The sequence below is a fragment of the Cydia strobilella genome, chromosome 12 (assembly GCF_947568885.1).
Source record: "Cydia strobilella chromosome 12, ilCydStro3.1, whole genome shotgun sequence".
NCBI classification, from domain to species: domain Eukaryota; kingdom Metazoa; phylum Arthropoda; class Insecta; order Lepidoptera; family Tortricidae; genus Cydia; species Cydia strobilella.
In genome coordinates, this window is record NC_086052.1 from 9,318,439 (window position 1) to 9,337,845 (window position 19,407).

General features: G+C 33.9%; 1 protein-coding gene across 1 annotated transcript; it reads left to right on the forward strand.

The window, feature by feature from the left end:
- Nucleotides 1–10,473: 10,473 nt before the first annotated feature.
- Nucleotides 10,474–18,935, forward strand: LOC134746060 (cationic amino acid transporter 4). Its single transcript, XM_063680281.1, has 7 exons — nucleotides 10,474–10,913; nucleotides 11,335–11,484; nucleotides 13,192–13,440; nucleotides 13,958–14,934; nucleotides 15,087–15,303; nucleotides 15,685–15,846; nucleotides 16,308–18,935. The coding sequence occupies exons 1-7, from the start codon at nucleotides 10,808–10,810 to the stop codon at nucleotides 16,511–16,513; spliced, it is 2,067 nt and encodes a 688-aa protein (XP_063536351.1). The 5' UTR covers nucleotides 10,474–10,807; the 3' UTR covers nucleotides 16,514–18,935.
- The last annotated feature ends 472 nt before the right edge of the window (nucleotides 18,936–19,407 follow it).

The following is a 19,407-nucleotide window of genomic DNA, read 5'->3' on the forward strand; positions in this document are numbered from 1 at the left end:
CAAACACTTCTTCCGCTTATTATTATACCAAAAAAATCTGAATTGTTGTTTTAGATCGTCACGATTTTATTTTGTGAAGAGCCTATAAAACTAAGGTTTTACTCCGAGTAAAACAGAAAAAAAATATTGATGGTAATTGCTATTATCAAAGAGAATATAATAAGATAGAGCGGTACTGTCATAGCAAAGATAGATATAACTACGTAATAGATGGATACAGTCTAAGGAAAAAACGTGCCTCGAAAATCAAGAAAATTTGATTCTCGTTCAGAGGGCGCTACTAGCTTTGGCCTACTGTCGTATAGATGGCGTTGACGGTTTCGTTTGTAATTTAACAATTTTAACGCATATCTGTGAAAGAACATGGGTCAAAATCATAAAAATAATTAATGCAAATAAAAAAAAACATTTATCCATATTTAAATACATTTTATCGTATTTTTATAAATCTTCATTTTTAGTTTTAAAGTGTGTCGACAGATGGCAGTGAATTAACCTGGGGTAACAAAATTTACTATGACAGTGACACTACCGCTCTATGGTCATAGTAAATTTTGTAACCCCAGTAAATTCACTGCCATCTATCGACACACCTTAAAACTAAAAATGAAGATTTATAAAAATACGATAAAATGTATTTAAATATGGATAAATGATTTTTTTATTTGCATTAATTATTTTTATGATTGTGACCCATGTTCTTTCACTGGTATGCGTTAAAATTGTTAAATAACAAACGAAACCGTCAACGCCATCTGTACGTCAGTAGGCCAAATCTAGTAGCGCCCTCTGATCGAGAATCAAATTTTCGTGATTTTCGAGGCACGTTTTTTCCTTAGACTGTATCCATCTATTACGGAGTTATTTTTGCTATTATTAATTATTAACTGCTCTGATTCAGTAAAAAATTGGCTGATAATCCGTCCGCTTCCCGAAATTGGGAGAGCGAAATCACCCATAAAACTTTTTATAAGAAAGTTTCTGAGCAGGCATTGCATATTTACATTTTATCTATTACACTGTTGAAATGAAGGCTTGCACTAAACATTTTTAAAATATTTTTGTAAACTTTGTCTCATGTGATATGATGTTTGTATTGTATATAGAACTAACTTCAAATATAAATATTTAATTTTTACTGTGTATTGGAAATTGGAACTAACTTATCTTTGCATTTTATTAAGTACTATATTTCTGTATGTATGTATATTTAAATGTTTTGCCAAGTGGCGTATCAGGGTCGCAATTGTCTTTGACAGGGGTCAGCAAACCGCGGCTGTTCTAGGTTAATACAAAAAAAAAATTAGATTAGACAGACGTTGCTTATTAAAGTTTCTGAAACAGACGGTTTTTTTTTTCAAAAGACAAATGCGGCCATGAGAACGATAGACGGTCATAAATGAAATATCTAACTTTTTACAGGGCCTAGGTATTTATATTTAAAAATCGTTCGCATTTTTTCTTAATTTTTAATTCGTTCATAATCAATTGTTAACTACTATTAATGTAAGAAAGATGCAGCCTAGCCTTGTTTATGGTATTGGTTAATTGGGAAACCCCTGATAATTAAATTGGCCGCTAAAACCCAATAATTATTTCTTAAAATCCATAAATAAATGATCGTACTTAGGTAACAGTAAAAAATATCAATGGACAACTCCGTCTCACATTATACTGTACTAACTATTGTAATTCAGTGAGAGATGTTTATAATAAATACCTATGTAAAAAAAGGTTGACTATCTATTTATTTTGTCTAAGTATGTAAGTGACATGTTGTAATTTTTATTTAAGTTTAACTGCCGAAGATTTCATTTTAACATGCAATTAAGTATTAAGCCTGATTTATCACAATTAGATAACGTTTATTTTTCTATAAGTAAGTGTATTTTTGAATGTAATGCTTTAATTGTAAATATAAAATTTATTATTTTTTATGAGATGACGTCGCAATAATTACTTGGGTATTTTTCAATTTAAGTGTTAATTAACATTATTTGTGCCATTGTCGAATTAACGCACGAAATTTACCTTTCCTTTCAGTACCTAAAGGACAATAAAAACTTAAGTTTTATAATTTCTGAGAAGTTGTATATCTTTAAAGTGAAGATACGGCTCCAACATAAATACATAAAAAACATACGTAAATAGTTTAAATGACGACTAAAGTATAATTTTAAAGTATTATCCAACTCTTTAAAATATTCTAGTCAATATGCAATTAAGTTAAACGGATTTTGGTACATAAAGCTCTAATCGAAATTAAAAACATTGGGACCATTATAAGAGCGTCTAAATTATTCTACGTTCTTATTGTAATGTAAATAGTTTTGTATTCTTAAAATATTTGACGTGTCTCAGACACTGGTACTATCAAATTTTCTCTGATCTGTTGCAGTTTCTGTTTTAAAAGGTTTAGCTAAAATTAATAATTGAAAAACCTGATTTGTGGTGTAACCACACAATTGTGATTAAGAAGTATGTAAGTGATAATAGGACTTGTACAGTTATGAGTAGTAGGTACATTTGCAATGGTTAAGAGTTTAAGACCTATTAGAATTTTATTGTAGGACCAACATGAAATGCACCCTATAAGCCAATTTTGTCTATTTTAAGAGCCCGTCATCGAATTTAGTCGCAAAAATGTAAAATTGATAGATTTAGTCGCTAAAATGACGGCTTGATACGTAATAGAAATAACAAGTACTGGTTTCTATTAGCATGTCTTCTCATCTTGCCGATTTACAGATATATTTTTTGAAAACAGACTCACTAAATTACATAGTAATGTTTTTTTTTTCTGATGGACGTTTAGGTAAACGCGCGTAAAGCACTGAGTTTGTCGCTCTTATTTGTAAATTTCGTAAAATTTAGACGGCTAAAAATGATAATTTTGTATTACACATATCCTGTACTCCACTCTTACAGACTACATTTTTATTATTATGACTTTAAAGTAGTGTAAATGAAAGTTAGACGAAATCAATTTTCTCCAAAAAATACTTCAAAACAAGTGACAATTTCTCTGAAAATCGACTTAATTTCAACGTAATTTTGATACGTAAACAATCTACAACACTTGCTGAAACTTTTCTTATACATCAAATTGTATAATTTACCACCATAATTTTTTGATGAATTTTTAAAAAGCGCCCCTTCTCTTCATATATTATATACCGGTGACGCACGCTCGCGACCTCATTATTAAAAGGCAAGATGAGAAGACGTGCTAATAGAAACCAATACTTGTTATTTAGATATTACGTAACAAAACGTGTATAATTTCAACGACAAAATCTATATTCTAAATATATATTTTATTTAATTTTTGCTCCAAAATCGTTACCGGGCTCTTAATTCAAATCATTTCTTAGTCACAAAATGTATATGTCATCTCAGATACCTATAAGTATTTTAAATCAATTGAATGTCTCAATGAGGGCTAACGCGTATGAATTCGCCGCTAGGGGCGCTAGTGTAGATGGTGGTCTTTTCCATAGTACGAAATGTCACTTGTCACTTCAATGACTGACAGCTGTTCTTTAGTCTTTTGGACCACCATCAACAGAGGCGCCAACTGGTGAGCAAAAAAACGATAGCCCTCATTTGACGAGTAGTTTTAAACTAAAAAAACCCGGCCAAGTGCGAGTCGGACTCGCACCGAGGGTTCCGTACTTTTTAGTATTTGTTGTTATAGCGGCAACAGAAATACATCATCTGTGAAAATTTCAACTGTCTAGCTATCACGGTTCATGAGATACAGCGTGGTGACAGACAGACGGACAGCGGAGTCTTAGTAATAGGGTCCCGTTTTTACCCTTTGGGTACGGAACCCTAAAAACGAACACATATTATTTTGAGTTTAACTAAAACTGACCATAGTTTTATAGTAGATATTATGTCTAACATAAATCTTTCAGTTCAGACCGACTATAATCGAGATATGTGGTTTCATTGAAATTGTACTTGTTTTAAGTATAAATACGTTTACGTATCTGAGGTTTGCGTAGTAGGCATAATAGTATTAGTCATGAGTTCATTACCTTTTAATTAGTTTATTGTTTGCATGTTTCTCAAAATCCCCATCGCTTTAGAAATTAACCTTTATTTACCTAACTTGTACTTAACTTTCACTTTGATTGAATGTAATATATACCTTTTTTAATGTCCTCGTATTTAATCTCTAAAAATCCGATCCAACTATTTCAACTTCTTTGTTATATTTTATTAGTTGGATAGATTTCTAAATCATAAAACGCTATATTAATTTTCGTGATGATACATAATATTTCGAAATATAAATGTACGCTACGTGCGTGCGTGTATGTATGCTACGTTTAGGTAGCTATATATATTATACAATTTGTAAACGCATTTAAAAAGCACATAGCTACTTTAGATTTTGCACAAAGTAAGGTGGAAGGTGAAGTTGCACACAAGCAATAAAATGCATCTCTTATTCCAATTAACAGTTCATAATGTAATCAATAAATAGTATAATATTTTTTAAGCATAAATCACATAATTCAAAAGTCAATTTAATTGAGTTAATTACATATAAAGTACTCTCGTAGATTGAAGACTGAATTATTTTGAGAGCATGTCCCACCTTTCGTAAAAAATTGGGATCTCTATTTAAGAATCATTCTGTTTACCAGTTAAATATAAATTACTCTATATATATAGAGTAATTAATATCCATACATGTAGGTATATATACTATTATATGTAACGGATAATATTTTTTTTAATTTAATTAAAACTACATTCTGCATAGTTTATTAATTTGAATACAGATGTAATACAAAACGCTACATTCTGAAGACTGAAACCTAAAACATATAATTATTTTTCTTGTTTTATATTAAATAGTTATGTAACTATAAAGTTTAGCCTATACTTAATTCTCTGGTCATTTCCATGGGGCATTTATACAGGATGATTTCGGAGTCGTGTAGCAAGCTATACATCATACAGAATACTAGTGTAGCAAGACATCATACGGAATTCAAAGATGAGCCTAATGATGTTGTTAATTATTGTGTATCACCAACAATGATGATTATTTTTCAGATGACAAGTAGAAAAAAACATTTCTGCATACAATTTGGTCACCCTACTCAACGTGATGTCGTCTCGCTTTCGATACAGAGTATGTCAAAACTCAAAAGTCATACATAGGGTGAACATGATTACTTAGTATAAGATTAATTTTACTTGAAAAATAAGAAAATTTAACTAATAATCAAATACGATTATATGATAATGTGGATCATTTACAGCCAGAAAAGTGGTTTTGGATCACGACCCAGAAATCACCCTATGTATATATGTATATATATCTGCATTTATTAAAAATGCGGCTAATCCGACAAAATAATGTTTATCTACAACTTTACTATCTTACAAATCTCTGCAACTTTTATATAGCGCTATTCATTGTCGCATTGCATCCGTCGAAATGACCACCACTTTAATAATATAAAACCTAATTTGTACATTTTGTACTTTAATGTTTTAATTTTTCATAAATAATCTTCTTTCGTATCAGCTCTTATCAGTTTTGTATTCAAACAAATTTAACTTAAAATCCTTAGACACTAGGGTGGTCCTTATTTCGTCGAAGTTATATTTTTCTACGGGGCACTCGCTTAATCTAAAATCTACCACTAAAAAACCAATGTATTTTTTTTTCAGAATTTTTAAATACATTTTAGGGGTCGCTATCGCACTTTGAAAATTGTTGTTCAAAATGTTTTTCTTTTCTATTTTTTTTTTTATTTTTCCTTGTGGGTCGATGAGTCAGGGTGTATTAATATGTAACTTAACATAAAATAATGCCGCTGATTTTTTAAGTTATTTTATGAATATTTTAGGGGTTCTAAGACTTCTAAGTATTGATTTAGAAGTGCGTCCATACTTTCCGCTCCTATAAACACAAATAAAAAAAATTGCAATGTTATTATAAGTTAAATTGGTCATTATAATACACTTTGAATCGTTCCACAAGGAATAATAATAAATAAACAAAAACATCTTGTATGGAGGGTCCAAATTTTCAAAGTGCGGTAGTAGTGACCCCAAAAATGTATTTAAAAATTCAGAAAAAAAAATAACATTAACCAATGTTATTTTTAGTGGTAGATTTTACATTAAGCGGGTGCCCCGTAGAAAAATATAACTTCGACAAATAAGGACGGGTGGTACACTATATAGTATAGATACTCGTAAATATCACGTTAGAACTTATATGCGAGAATGATAAGAATAAAGATTTTAAGGAAGTGCTTTCAGTAGTGATCTAGTGATGGATCATTTTGATTGTATTTATTTATGCTCAATTGTATTTTTATTTTATTTCATTTTTTTTAGCACGAACTCATGAGAGTCTTAAGTTGAATTAAATAATCCAAAATTGTTGGATTATTTAATCCAGAGTTCTTGGATTTGTCCTATTGGTGCAACAAGGGCCAAAATATTAAGCTATATCTGATTAAGATCGCACTTAATGTGTTATTGTTATTTAAAGATTAATTTTCATAACTCATCAGCTCACTTTACACTAAAATAAAGGAGTTTATGAAATCTTCTTTATCTAGCCATATTCTCTAAAGGAATTTGGTTCTAGTTCTATGAAAGCAATCCGATAATTGTAGATATTGATGTTTTAAGGAACTGGCAAATTAAATGATACAAGGCACAGAATAGTAACAAAATGAATTTTTAAGGAGATCTTTGTACAAAGTAATAAAAATTTATGTCATTTTCAGTTAGAAATTGCTAAGTGTACTTTTTATACTTCTGTCGTATGTAACTACTTAAATACAGAAACTCTTAGTTATAATTGTACAGCTCCTAAATATGGTCTAATACAAATTTTAATAACTTTACTGTTTCCGTGCAGGTGCACGAGAGTTGTTGTTTGTATGAGATTTTTATTAAATTTTTGAATATATTTCACCTAAGACCTTTTATAACTATAAAAGGTAGGTCTTAATAAAAATCTCATACAAAACAAAAAAGAACTATTGTACGATAAAAATCCATTCATTATTTTTAAAAGTATTGGACCATATTTTATGCTTCTGGACTGTTGAAAGAAATCCAGTGTCAACCGTAGTTCAAAATTTTCTTTAGTATGACATCTATTTTCAATAAAATAATTAAATGTATTTGTAACATAATAGCATTCTAAAAAAAAATAAGATAAAAAGGATCCCCACAGCATAATACCACATATACAAACAGGGCCGTAGCGCTGGTTTTCATCGGGTACCTGACTTACTATATAAATACAACACAAATACAAACAGAAATGTAACGCATGGTAATGGTAATTTAAGGGTTAATGGTAGCTTAGTAGAAAACTACTGAGACTAGAAAAAGAAACATGGTACATACTACATACGTAACGTAAACAAAAAAAAAACTGGTAAGAAAAATATAGATGAGAAACCTTTATCCTAATTAATATACCTACGTATATTATAAGATTTCTAAGAATGTAAGTGATTCTATGAGGTTATGTAAGATTTTATTTATTGTGCCATAGATTTAATTAGAGTACTTAAAATGTTCTATTTCGATAACAAATGAATATACTAATTGTAAATTTATTAGGAAGATTATGATTTGAGCTCTACACCTCAATAGAGGGTATTAAGAAAGGAAAAGAAGGAGATCTACATACCTATAGTAAAATGTACTTATTATTTTTTTAATCAATTGGACTATTATTTTTATTTCATCATGTAGAAAACATTTCTCTTAATTATTGGGTTGTTTATTGTAGCCTAAAGATATAAAGGCGTCGTTTAAGGCGCGGTAAGAGTTGCATCTCACGATATGTCAGGGTTAACCCGCTATAGCCGTGCCGCGAACGCGAATGCGACATAAAACATGTCAGTTCGTTCGTGTCCTGCAAAATATTTGCGATGTGTCAGAATGGTACTGCAACTATTCTAAATGATAATATTACATGATTCGACAATCCTGAAAAAGCAATTTAAAAAAAAATAATTATAGTTTATTTCATATAATATTTTTTAATATTTCCTATCGCTCTAAATGTAATTTTTGTACTTTCATAGGGCCAAAACGGATTACGATAATATTTAATAAATGCATTGTTGATTTTTTGGAAAGGAATAAATAATGGCAACTGAAAATAGAAAGTATGTATTAAAATTAATCAGAGAATTTCTAGAACCCAGTAAAAAGAGGTTTATACGGGTATTGTACAAATACATTGCATCTCAATTCGAATTATTATGTTAAAATATTACTTTAAAAATATAATTTTCTTAACTTATAAAATAATAATTTGCAATATCTAATTATTTTATACAAACGAGAAATATTATAGTAATTTAGTTAATAATCTTATCTTTAAAAGGATAAGTAAATGTACCTAGATATTTTGTATTTTATTTGTATTTATCAAGTTTTTATTACGCTTTGTCTGCTATGTATGATTATTGATTACTCAGTGGTTAGTAGAGTATAGGGTTTAATAAAGAGTTTGAAAGTATCTTTTTTATTTTACATAAATACCTCTTAGTCCTTCTACATATGCTATACTCCTCAGTATACAATTTAGTAACATTTTAGAAAGAAATACCAGAAGCAATATAAATCTTCAGTGGCATTTCATAGATCGACTATTAATTAACAGTCGAAAAGTTTATTTTGGAAAACTAGAAACACAATTGTAGCAGTGATTTCGGTAATTTTGATAAAATATGTCTAAAAAACAGTCACTAGAAAACCTGCTTGCAAATAAATCGGTTACAGCTTTATTTTATACTTATGACTAAATTTATGCGGTCTGGCGCGGAAGTCTTGTTTGGCTGGGCGGCAATGAATGTGTTAAGAGCGTGTTGAAGGCGACCGTCTGAACGCCAAGTGCTACGTCGTACATCGTACATGTACTAGTGGCTCTGTGAGCAGTAGACCTCGCGATAAGCTGAAAAATACTTATTGTTAGTTCGTAGAGTCATTATCACAGTGAACTCACAAGAATCGGTTGAGAATGGCGACCTGGAGAGGAGAACATCCGGACATACGAAAGCATGCCCAAGTTAAAACGGAAACCTTCGCTAACGCTTCGGTCAATAAAAGATCTCTTCTCTAAGCATATGCAACACCATATAATACAAAATTCTTTATTACATACCAATAAAACCTTATTCTTAGGTCTGTATTTTAACTGGATGATTGTATCACATTTTCGTGTCTGAATAGGCATTCCCAAGAATTTCGGATTTCACAAGCAAATGCGTGGGATTTCCACGAGAATCGCGTAGGAGTAAGTATTTATGCTTACACCTACTACATTTATTGGCTAGGTAAATTTTAAAAATGACTTCATATATAATTATATTATGCTTTTATTTTTGCACAGTAATACTTGTTACCTACGGATTTTGGGAAGTACAGGTAAACTAAATCAGTAATTTATTGCTTTCATAGGTACAATAAGGTCTTACATTAAAATGGTGATCAAGCTATGCTTCCTGTAAGGGCACTGCAAATTAAGCACGTAACTTACAATACTATAATATTACATAACATAAACTTAATCTCAATATAAATATGGAAATTTAACATCATGAGAGGGGGGGAGGCCTTTGCCCAGCATTGGGACACAATAGGCTCACACATGAACGCAACATACACATAACATTCATGAGTTCTTTACATTTTATATAAGTACCACGTACGTACGTAGGTACCAGTTATTTCCATTCATTAATATGATACCTACACATCATGTCTGTTACTTACTAAAATCATTTCTGTTTCGCGACCAAGGCTACTGATATCAGATCGTCCTTCGCCTACATATCATATGTAAACTACATATATCTATACGTATGTACCCACCTATTAGCCTACCTATATGATTGTTTTTAACGGGTCAGTAAACAACATTAAAGCTACTTAAAAGCAAATTAATGGCTGCTCTTATAGTTATGTGCAACAGGCAACTGGTACCGAACCTTTGAACAAGTGATATAACTAATTCACAAAACATCTTATCTCGACTTGAGCGCGTCGCTAGTATAATTTTAACCTCAAGATTCATAACAAATATTAGGTAATCGGGATCAAAGTTTCTGGTCTGCTCCTGTGACAATGTTCGGTACATAAAATATTGTAAACATTAATGTTGAGCCTTCCCACAATCTACACGGTTACGGAAGCTTGGACAATGAAATCAGTAATAAAACCTTACATCAAGAGTTGTTAAGTGATTAATAAGCAGGCTTAACGCATGATGTTAGTTAGATAAATATGACCCTTTCTTTGTGCATGTAAGGAAAATAAGAAAAAGAAATACTACTTGTGCAAAATTAATTGGACGTTAAACCTTAGTCTTAGTTTATATAAATAACACCGGATTTCATAATATGCCTAGCTTGTTACTATAGAGAAACTGTAGAGCTGATGAAAACCTGCAAATAAATCGGCAAACTAGAGGTCGGCATAGCTAAAAGTTGTTTTGTTTTTAATTTGCATTCCGAATAAAACTAGGACTTCCGTAACTAACATTAACATAACCGGCTTGAATTCATCCACGTTTCCAATTAACAAATAATTAAATATGTGCGCTCTTCCACTGTACATTTTTCTGTTAGGGTAAACGGGCTAAACTCTAAGTTACTGGCACTTTGAGCCTAATATTGACATCTAATTTACGTCTTTACAGCTTTGGTGATACGAGTGATCGTATCAATAATTAAGAGATGCCTACAATAGAGCTGTTTACCCTACATAGGTACTTATTATGTAAACAAGGTTGTATATGTATAAGGATCGATTAGATGCGCGCGCTGCGCACTTGGCTTCAGGAAGTTCCCGTAACAGCGAGGCTCAATCGCAAATACAGTCAGCTGGGGTTGAAATACTAGGTAAGTTTGTAATTTCTACGTTTGATATCTAAATAACGATCAAATGCTCATATGCACACGTTCAAAATGTTATTAAGAAAGTGCTATTCAATTCTAATATGTGTACGTAACAACGATATTCAAAATTATTTAGTGCTTTTTTGCACAAATTGTTTCTTCATCACTATTCAAAAACCGTTTAGAATATCCTTACCTCTTCCATTCAGGAATTACTGACGAGTGTAAATATAGAGAGACCAAGCTAAGTTGGCAGCGATTTTGATAGCCCTGCAGACTGTGCAAGAGTTATGTTAAACGTCAAACTTCTATGAAATAATGACGTTTAAATAACACTTGCACAGTCTGTGCTATTAAAATCGCTGCCAACTTAGCTTGGTCTAATTCTAGTTTTTTTCATTGATCGAAATTGAATGTTGCTCAGGAGCGAAGATGCCGGGCGCCAGGCATAAAATATTGGGGCACGTCCTGTCGGGATTCTGCCACAAAATGAACCGACGCAAACCTCTGTATGGGGATGCAATGGACACTCCGCTCAACCGATGTCTTACCACTCTGGACATCACTTTGCTTGGTAAGTTTCTGTTACAATGAAAAAGAAGGGTGTGTTAAATTTAAGTACGTTTTAAGTATAAACACATTTATAAATAAATTGTTAAAATTATCACGAAAGGTAGGTAACTAATCATTACTATATGTTATACTTACCTATTTATGATGACGATGAGGCACGTTGTCAACCCTGTGTTCGCACTTCGCAGTAATGAATATTAGTTTGTGAATTAATTTGATTGTAGGTACTGACTGCGAACTGCGAAAGTATGAAGTTAGGTAGTAATTTTCATAATGGCAATGTTTCGGTAAGATAACCACGATAAAGCCGATAAGTAACATGAGTAAATGCTGTTATATCCATATGAAATTATCGGTAATATATGGTTCATTTGAATTAAATCACAGAATGTTGAGTTTTATAATAACGCTTAGAAGTTGCACATCAATGTGGGAGTGGATTGGATACTTAATGCACAACACTTCCTGAATTCGATACCTACACGTAGTTAGTCCACGTGAAGTATCTAAATAGGTCATTAATTTCAAAAGTAACAACTTGATGAATGGCACCACGTGGTTGTCCCGTTTTTATGCAAAAGGCAAATTATATACCTACTGACGTTTTTCCACTAAGGGGGATACGGATGCTTTAAGAAATCGTCCTTATCGACAACCGACAAATGTTTTTTACACATTTTTCAACCGTGGCTGAATGCCGGACGGGTCCGTGGCTTAGGGGTGGTACCTATTCCACCTGTCCATGTGTATTGCGTCTCACATTTTGCTTAATGAGAAAGTGAGATGCAATGACATTGGACAAAGAAATTGAATTGATGGAATACCACCTTTATATGCCTAACCAGTAAAAAAACCAGACAAGTGCGAGTCGGACTCGCCCACCGAGGGTTGCGTACTTTTTAGTAATTTTAGTATTTGTTATAGCGGCACCAGTAATACATCATCTGTGAAAATTTCAACTGTCTAGCTATCAAGGGTCATGAGATACAGCCTGGTGACAGACATACGAGTCTTAATAGTAATAGGGTACCGTTTTTACCCTTTGGGTGCGGAACCCTAAAAAATTACAATATGGCGAACTAATGTCCAAATAACCCCGAAATCATTTCGCTTAACATTTTCTTATTCTTTTGATAAACATGGTGTGTAAACTCCAAAACAAATATTGCAAACTCGAGCCTTTAATTCCTAGCCTACAGCTGTCGTGAATCTATAGACCACGTTAGCAAAATTTTACTTACTCCCCTCGTTATATAAACGATGTACTATATTTTCTCTAACTTCCTAAAATAAGAAGGAAGTCATTTCTTGTCATTTATGTCAAACATCAAACATTTATACAGCAAATAGGCCACAGGGGCACTTTTACATGTCAATTTTTACAAGCAATACAATTAACCAAAAATTACAAAAAACAATTACAAATATGGAATCAATGAAATATTAGATACTTTGTTAAAGATGTATCCAGTCTAAATGTCGAATTACACAAAAAAAATTAATAAAAAATATACAAACAACAGACAATTACTAAAATTGTTTAGAGATGTAATAATAATATAATAATAATATAATATATTTATTGCTTTCACATTGGTAAAATTAAGTCTCTAGGTGTCAAGAGGTAAACATTAAAAAAACCTATAATATGTACCTACTCGTAGGTACTTACTTTACTATCTACAATATAATGTAATCCAATTTCCAGGCGTCGGGCACATGGTAGGCGCCGGCATCTACGTCCTAACGGGCGCAGTGGCCCGGCACATGGCCGGTCCAGCCACGGCCCTCAGTTTCCTCCTGGCCGGCATTACATCTACCCTTGCGGCACTGTGTTATGCTGAATTCGGTACCAGGATACCGAGAGCGGGGAGTGCTTATGCGTATACTTACGTTAGCATTGGAGAGTTCTGGGCCTTCATCATTGGATGGAACATCGTCTTGGAGTATATGATCGGTGAGTCGATCTGGTATTATACATTACCTTTGTTCTAACTAAAGTGGCCAGTGGTTATCCACGTGACTGATACCGCTTCGGTGTACAGTTTTCTGCGGCACCTTGCTGCGATTTCGCGGAGTTTGGTACCTACCTACTTTTGTGCAACAAGCGTTTACCTCTAATATTTTCTAACGCGACAAAAGAGCCAGCCTCAAAGAAAAAGAATGTGGCCAAAATATGTTGTAAATTTATCCTGTTATAAACACCATTCGCAATACATTTACCTACTACAATCGTTCAATTCGTTCATTGTTTAACACCCCATCACCATGAACTTACAGATAAACTTATTACACGGCTCACTGAATGATGAGCGATAGTAATCTCTCCGCTCCGGTCTGCCGTGGCAATGAATGGTCGCGCTTTTAACAAAATAAATTATTTTCTGAAAAGCAATTAAACCATGAATATCCTATTAATATGACCTCCTTTTTCCCATGATGATGTCAGTCATGAATTCCTTTCCGGATTTCAGGTGCAGCGTCGGTCGCCAGGGCGTGGTCCGGTTATTTAGACGCCATGTTAAATGGAGCTATAAGCAATGCCACCGTATCTGTCACCGGAGAAATGCACGAGACTCTACTTAGTCGATATCCAGACGTTTTAGCATTTTTAATATGCATCTTAGCCTCGCTCATTTTAGCGGTAGGCGTTAAAACCTCTGCTTACATCAACAACGGCCTCACTATTCTAAACCTTTTGGTTATAACGCTAGTGATATCGCTAGGTTTTTACTACGCTGATATATCGAACTGGTCGGCTGCGAATGGAGGTTTTATGCCTTACGGATTTAGTGGGGTATTAGCAGGGGCTGCTACATGTTTCTACGCCTTTGTTGGCTTTGACAGCATTTCGGCGTCTAGCGAGGAAGCTAAAGATCCTTCGCGGTCCATTCCTATAGCGACAGTCCTTTCCATGGCTATAGTAGCTTTTGGATATATTCTTGTCGCTCTAGCTTTGACTCTTATGGTGCCATATACGAGTATTAATCCTGAAGCGGCTCTGCCGTCCGCTTTAGGTGCAGTGCATGCCGATTGGGCTAAATATGCAGTTTCTGTTGGAGCTGTTTGCGGAATGACAACTACTCTTCTTGGCTCTCTGTTCTCCCTGCCGCGTTGTTTATATGCCATGTCTACTGATGGTTTACTATTCGGTTTCCTCAGCGACATTAACAACAAGTCTCAGATTCCTATTGCAAACTTAATTATTTCTGGATTATCATCCGCTATTATAGCTCTGTTGTTTGATTTGGAGAAGCTTGTAGAATTTATGTCGATCGGTACATTATTGGCGTACACGATCGTGAGTGCCGCAGTTATAATATTACGGTATCGGCCTGCTCCTACAGTTGACGATAAGACTTTTGGAGTTCCGCCGATAGATTCCCCTGACCGTGAAGATAGTTCAGCAACTGGTACACCAGCGACTGATGGCGGATCTTCTTCTTCAGAGGTGAGAATCAGATAATTTTTTATTTATCATTAATTTACTAATATTTTACGGAACTAATTTTTTTTTGTTAAAATAAGTTATTAAAAATTTATTTCTAATAACTTATTTGGTTTACCAATTGCTATGAAATTTAATTTAACCCTTGATTTCAGATGTTCGAAGCTCTAACAGTGGGTCGTCTCCGCCCGCAATACGCCTGGCTTGAGCCACTCGTCGGTGGCCGAGCGCCCGGCGCAGCCGTGTCGGGCTGTGTGTACACCCTGACCGCGGCTGCCGCCGCGTTGTGCGCCCATAACCACTTCGTGGCCGAACAGGCGGGCTTGTGGGCGCTGCTCCCGGACCTGGTGCTCACTTCCATCATTATTGCTTGTAAGTATTCTGCTGTTAAAGTTGCCCAGATCCCAGAGCTTATTATATGCAATGCCTTTCGTATGCTACTGACACAAACTTTGGTCGTTGACTTTAATATTGACATGCTAAATTTGAATATAGAAATACACTATAACACATCAACACAATCATTCATATTGAAACAGTGTTACTAGGAGACAATTACACAAAATTTCCATCTGGTAAAAATTCGGCATCTATTCAACAGGGGTTACAGGGGTACCTACAGCTTATTGGCTCAATTTCTGGCTTCATCATGGCTGACAGAAACCTGAGAGGATATTGCTCTCTTTATAGTCCGATTTTTTGATATAAATATAATTTAGAGCACACCTACAAATACATGATGTATTTCTCCAGGTTTATTCATAATCTGGGCGCACCAGCAGTCCCCAGCGCGGCTTCCATTCAGAGTCCCGTGGGTGCCGCTGCTGCCCGCCGCCTCCGTCATGCTCAACGTGGAGCTCATGGTCAACCTCAATGCGCTGACGTGGGCGCGGTTCGCTATTTGGATCACCTTCGGTAAGTTCCCCAAGTATATCATCATATCAAAAGTATCTGGGCGCACCAGCAGTCACCAGCGCGGCTTCTATTCAGAGTACCGAGGGTACTCAAAGTTAGTCGACTTCGGTAACAGTGGTCTGACTACATTTGTCGCAAAACCGCGAGTTTAAGCTTGTTTGAGGGAAATAATCCAAGTCTTGACAATTGAAAAGAGTGGGTTCATCCGACTGGGATGTGTAGAGAAACGAATTGAGTGGCGCAGCTTGGCAAAACCTCATGTGGCAATCCCCACGGTGTTGAATACAGATTGGCACGGCAATGGTCGTCAACGCCAGCTGTTTCACAGATGCCTTAACCAATGAAATTAGAAAAGCGAATTCGCATGCCGCCTTTTGTCCAATCTGACAGAAAGAGCAAAGTATATGTGATTCTTCCATCATCAGCTATAGAAATTGAAACTATATCTTTTCATATTTCAGGTCTACTCCTCTACTTCCTCTACGGCATCCACCACAGCAAGCTCGGTGAAGGCGTAGCGGGTCTCCTCTCCCGATCTGCGAGCGCCGGTCGCGGTTGGGGCGCCATCGAGAAAACTTCGCGGCGAATTGGCCGCTTCGGCCGAGAAAAAAGCGATGATCGAAAACCGATCATAAGCGACGACGAACTCGCGCGGCGGGATCCGTGATTCTAAAGTAAACTGTATGTGTTCTGTCTAAAAGTTGCAATTGGAAAACGCACGTTAAAATTGCGAACATACCTTTTATTTAGCAATTGATCAGCACAACATTACATTGCAGCACTGAGACGAATACCCTCATTGTAATTTTGCGGAACGTCGAGTCAAAAGACACAATGTATTGAAAATGAAAAGACACTCTTTATTAACTTTTAAACGACGAGAAAAATATTCTATCGATTTTAAGTATGATAATGTTCAACGAGAGACAATAATAGGATATTTTACTTTAGTTCAAAAATATATTGTTCAGGTGCGTTTTCGAAATGTAACGATTACTCGTATAATAATTATTTACAGATCTGTGTTCAGCTCTATAACTGTCGCTTAGTTTCTTCGTTTCAAAAGTTACACAAAAGAAACAAAGTTGCATGTGATAGTGTTATTATATGCTTGGCTATCACATATGATCGGCACAAACCATAAGATGAAATATATTATATGATTATGTACGCGGCTGAAATCGGATAATACGCCATAAAAAAATCTCTGAACTATTCGGACAATATAGGCACAAAATCTAGTTTATTTTGATCGTATAATAAAATTGCATAACTCTTATTGTGAAAAAAATGTACTTTTCAAAAACGTTCTCCAAATCATATTGTCATCTCCTATAGCACTGCTTCATGCATGGACTCGAAACAAAATTGTCAGTACATTGGTAGAGCCGTGTTGCTTTCCCTAGTAATAACCCTTTTCACATCTGTTATATTCCTACCCGTCAAATAACAAATCGTTTTTTTTTCTTTCAGTACAAACGGCATTTTTTGTATTTGGATTTAGTTATTGGAGAATATTACCATATAAAATTAAACTACATTAGCATTAAATGTTAGTGATTTTTAAACTTAATTATTTTTGTACAAACGCGAGAACCTCAAAAAATGGTCTGACTAGACGAAAACATATGCATCGGGGCTCGTAATACGCGAAAACAACATTAATCGTTAAGTCATTTATTCAAACGCTACTTCATTGATAACATATTCAGCTGATTTATACGATGCCAGTAGATGGCGCCAATCCCACTGGTATGCCCGTTCTGGCGGGGCGGGCAATGGCTCTATGTAGAGTATGTAGGTAAACCATTCATTGATGCCCGCGTCATCATGTAAATCAGCTTGTAATGAAATTTTAACTCAGGGTCAATTATTGTAGGTAGTACCTACCTACATACCAACGTTGAATAAAATGAACTTAATATAACTATAGTAACATAATGAAATTGACAGTTAAAATGTTAAGCGTGACCAAAGATCGCTTTGAAAAATTGTTTAAAAATACATATATGAAAAGTACAAACATGCCAAAGAATATTATTATAGCACAAAGTGAAGTCACTTCTATTCGAAGTTGTTATTCTCATTGATTATTGAAAGCTATGTAACATTCAATTTAAATAGCTAAAATGTTTGCAAATTTTCATTCAAGAGTACCTACATTCCGGATTCTTCAAATACGTAGGTAGGTACGAGTACGGTCAAAGAATTAAAATTTTAGTACAATTTCGTACCTTGTCATAATGACAATAGTATGAGGTCCCATACGACTTTCATATTTATTGTCACTGTGACAAGGTACGAAAATAAATTGTTTGTACAACATGGGCATTTTTTTCAGAAGTTACAGCTAAGCCTAATTATGCAAACTGCATGTCGTTTAAATTATTGTGACGTCACTTTCTATTAGTGTTGCCAAAATCTTCCAATCCACATGATGATAAACACTTCAAGAAAGATTTATTGAAAACTAGGTATTTTTTTACAAACTGCTATTAATTCCAAAATCTTGTAATGGCTTTGTGTGTACTTTTATGTGATGGTAGTACCCCATATAAACATATCGTGTAGTAAAAAGGTATATCACAATATCTTTTGAGTATTATGAGCAGCATTGTGGCAGCTTTTTAAGTGCGATTCCAGAATAGGTAGGTACATAAATAGTAATAAATACATTATAGTATGTTATTTGGCTTTCAATAAATATGTACCTATATCGTTTAAATAAATACCTATAGGAATGAACCGCCGAACAAAACTATATTCTAAATAGCTAATTGATAAAAAATCGAATATACATGTTAATTTTACGAAGTAGTTTATAAGTATGTCCTTGTAGATAAATAGATTTGCAGATATATCTTTTATTTAAATAAAATAACTAGACTATTACACAGTGACACCAAATGTGATCTTGAAAAATTTCCAAGTACCTAATTCTTTAAGATTTTTAATCAGAATGTTATTGTTTTGTGTATTTAAGTTTATAGAATACCAAAAATGTTTATGAACTGCATATAGCATTGTTAATACTCTAACGACATATTTTAAGAAGCGTTGATGTGTACATAAATAAATTATAAAAATAAGGAATTTCATTTACCTCTTCTTAAACTATAGTAGGTAATAGTAATTGTCAATGAAAACACGTATTTCACAAATGTTATCTTAGTAATTTTATTTAGTTTATAATAACTCTACATCTACAACTTCTGAATTATCACAAAGTTATTTACAATTAAAATCCACCACAAGTCGTGGATATTTTATCGAGTTGGAATGATTATTTCATTTGTACAGTAATAACGCAAAATTAAACTATTTTTTAAATATTCAACAATAATACTTAAAAGTAAAATAAAAGGTTTATTGTACACAAGGGAACCTGATCATAAGAAAAAAATCGCTGATATAGCGTAAACTATACCAAGTTGGGTTATAATTCTATGTGACGTTTTCAATCAAAAGGTACCACATTGTCGCTTACCATAAGGACGAAAATTGCTTGTATCTTTATACGAAAAACCTGTCAGAGCGTCCTTATGGCAAGCGTCAATGTGG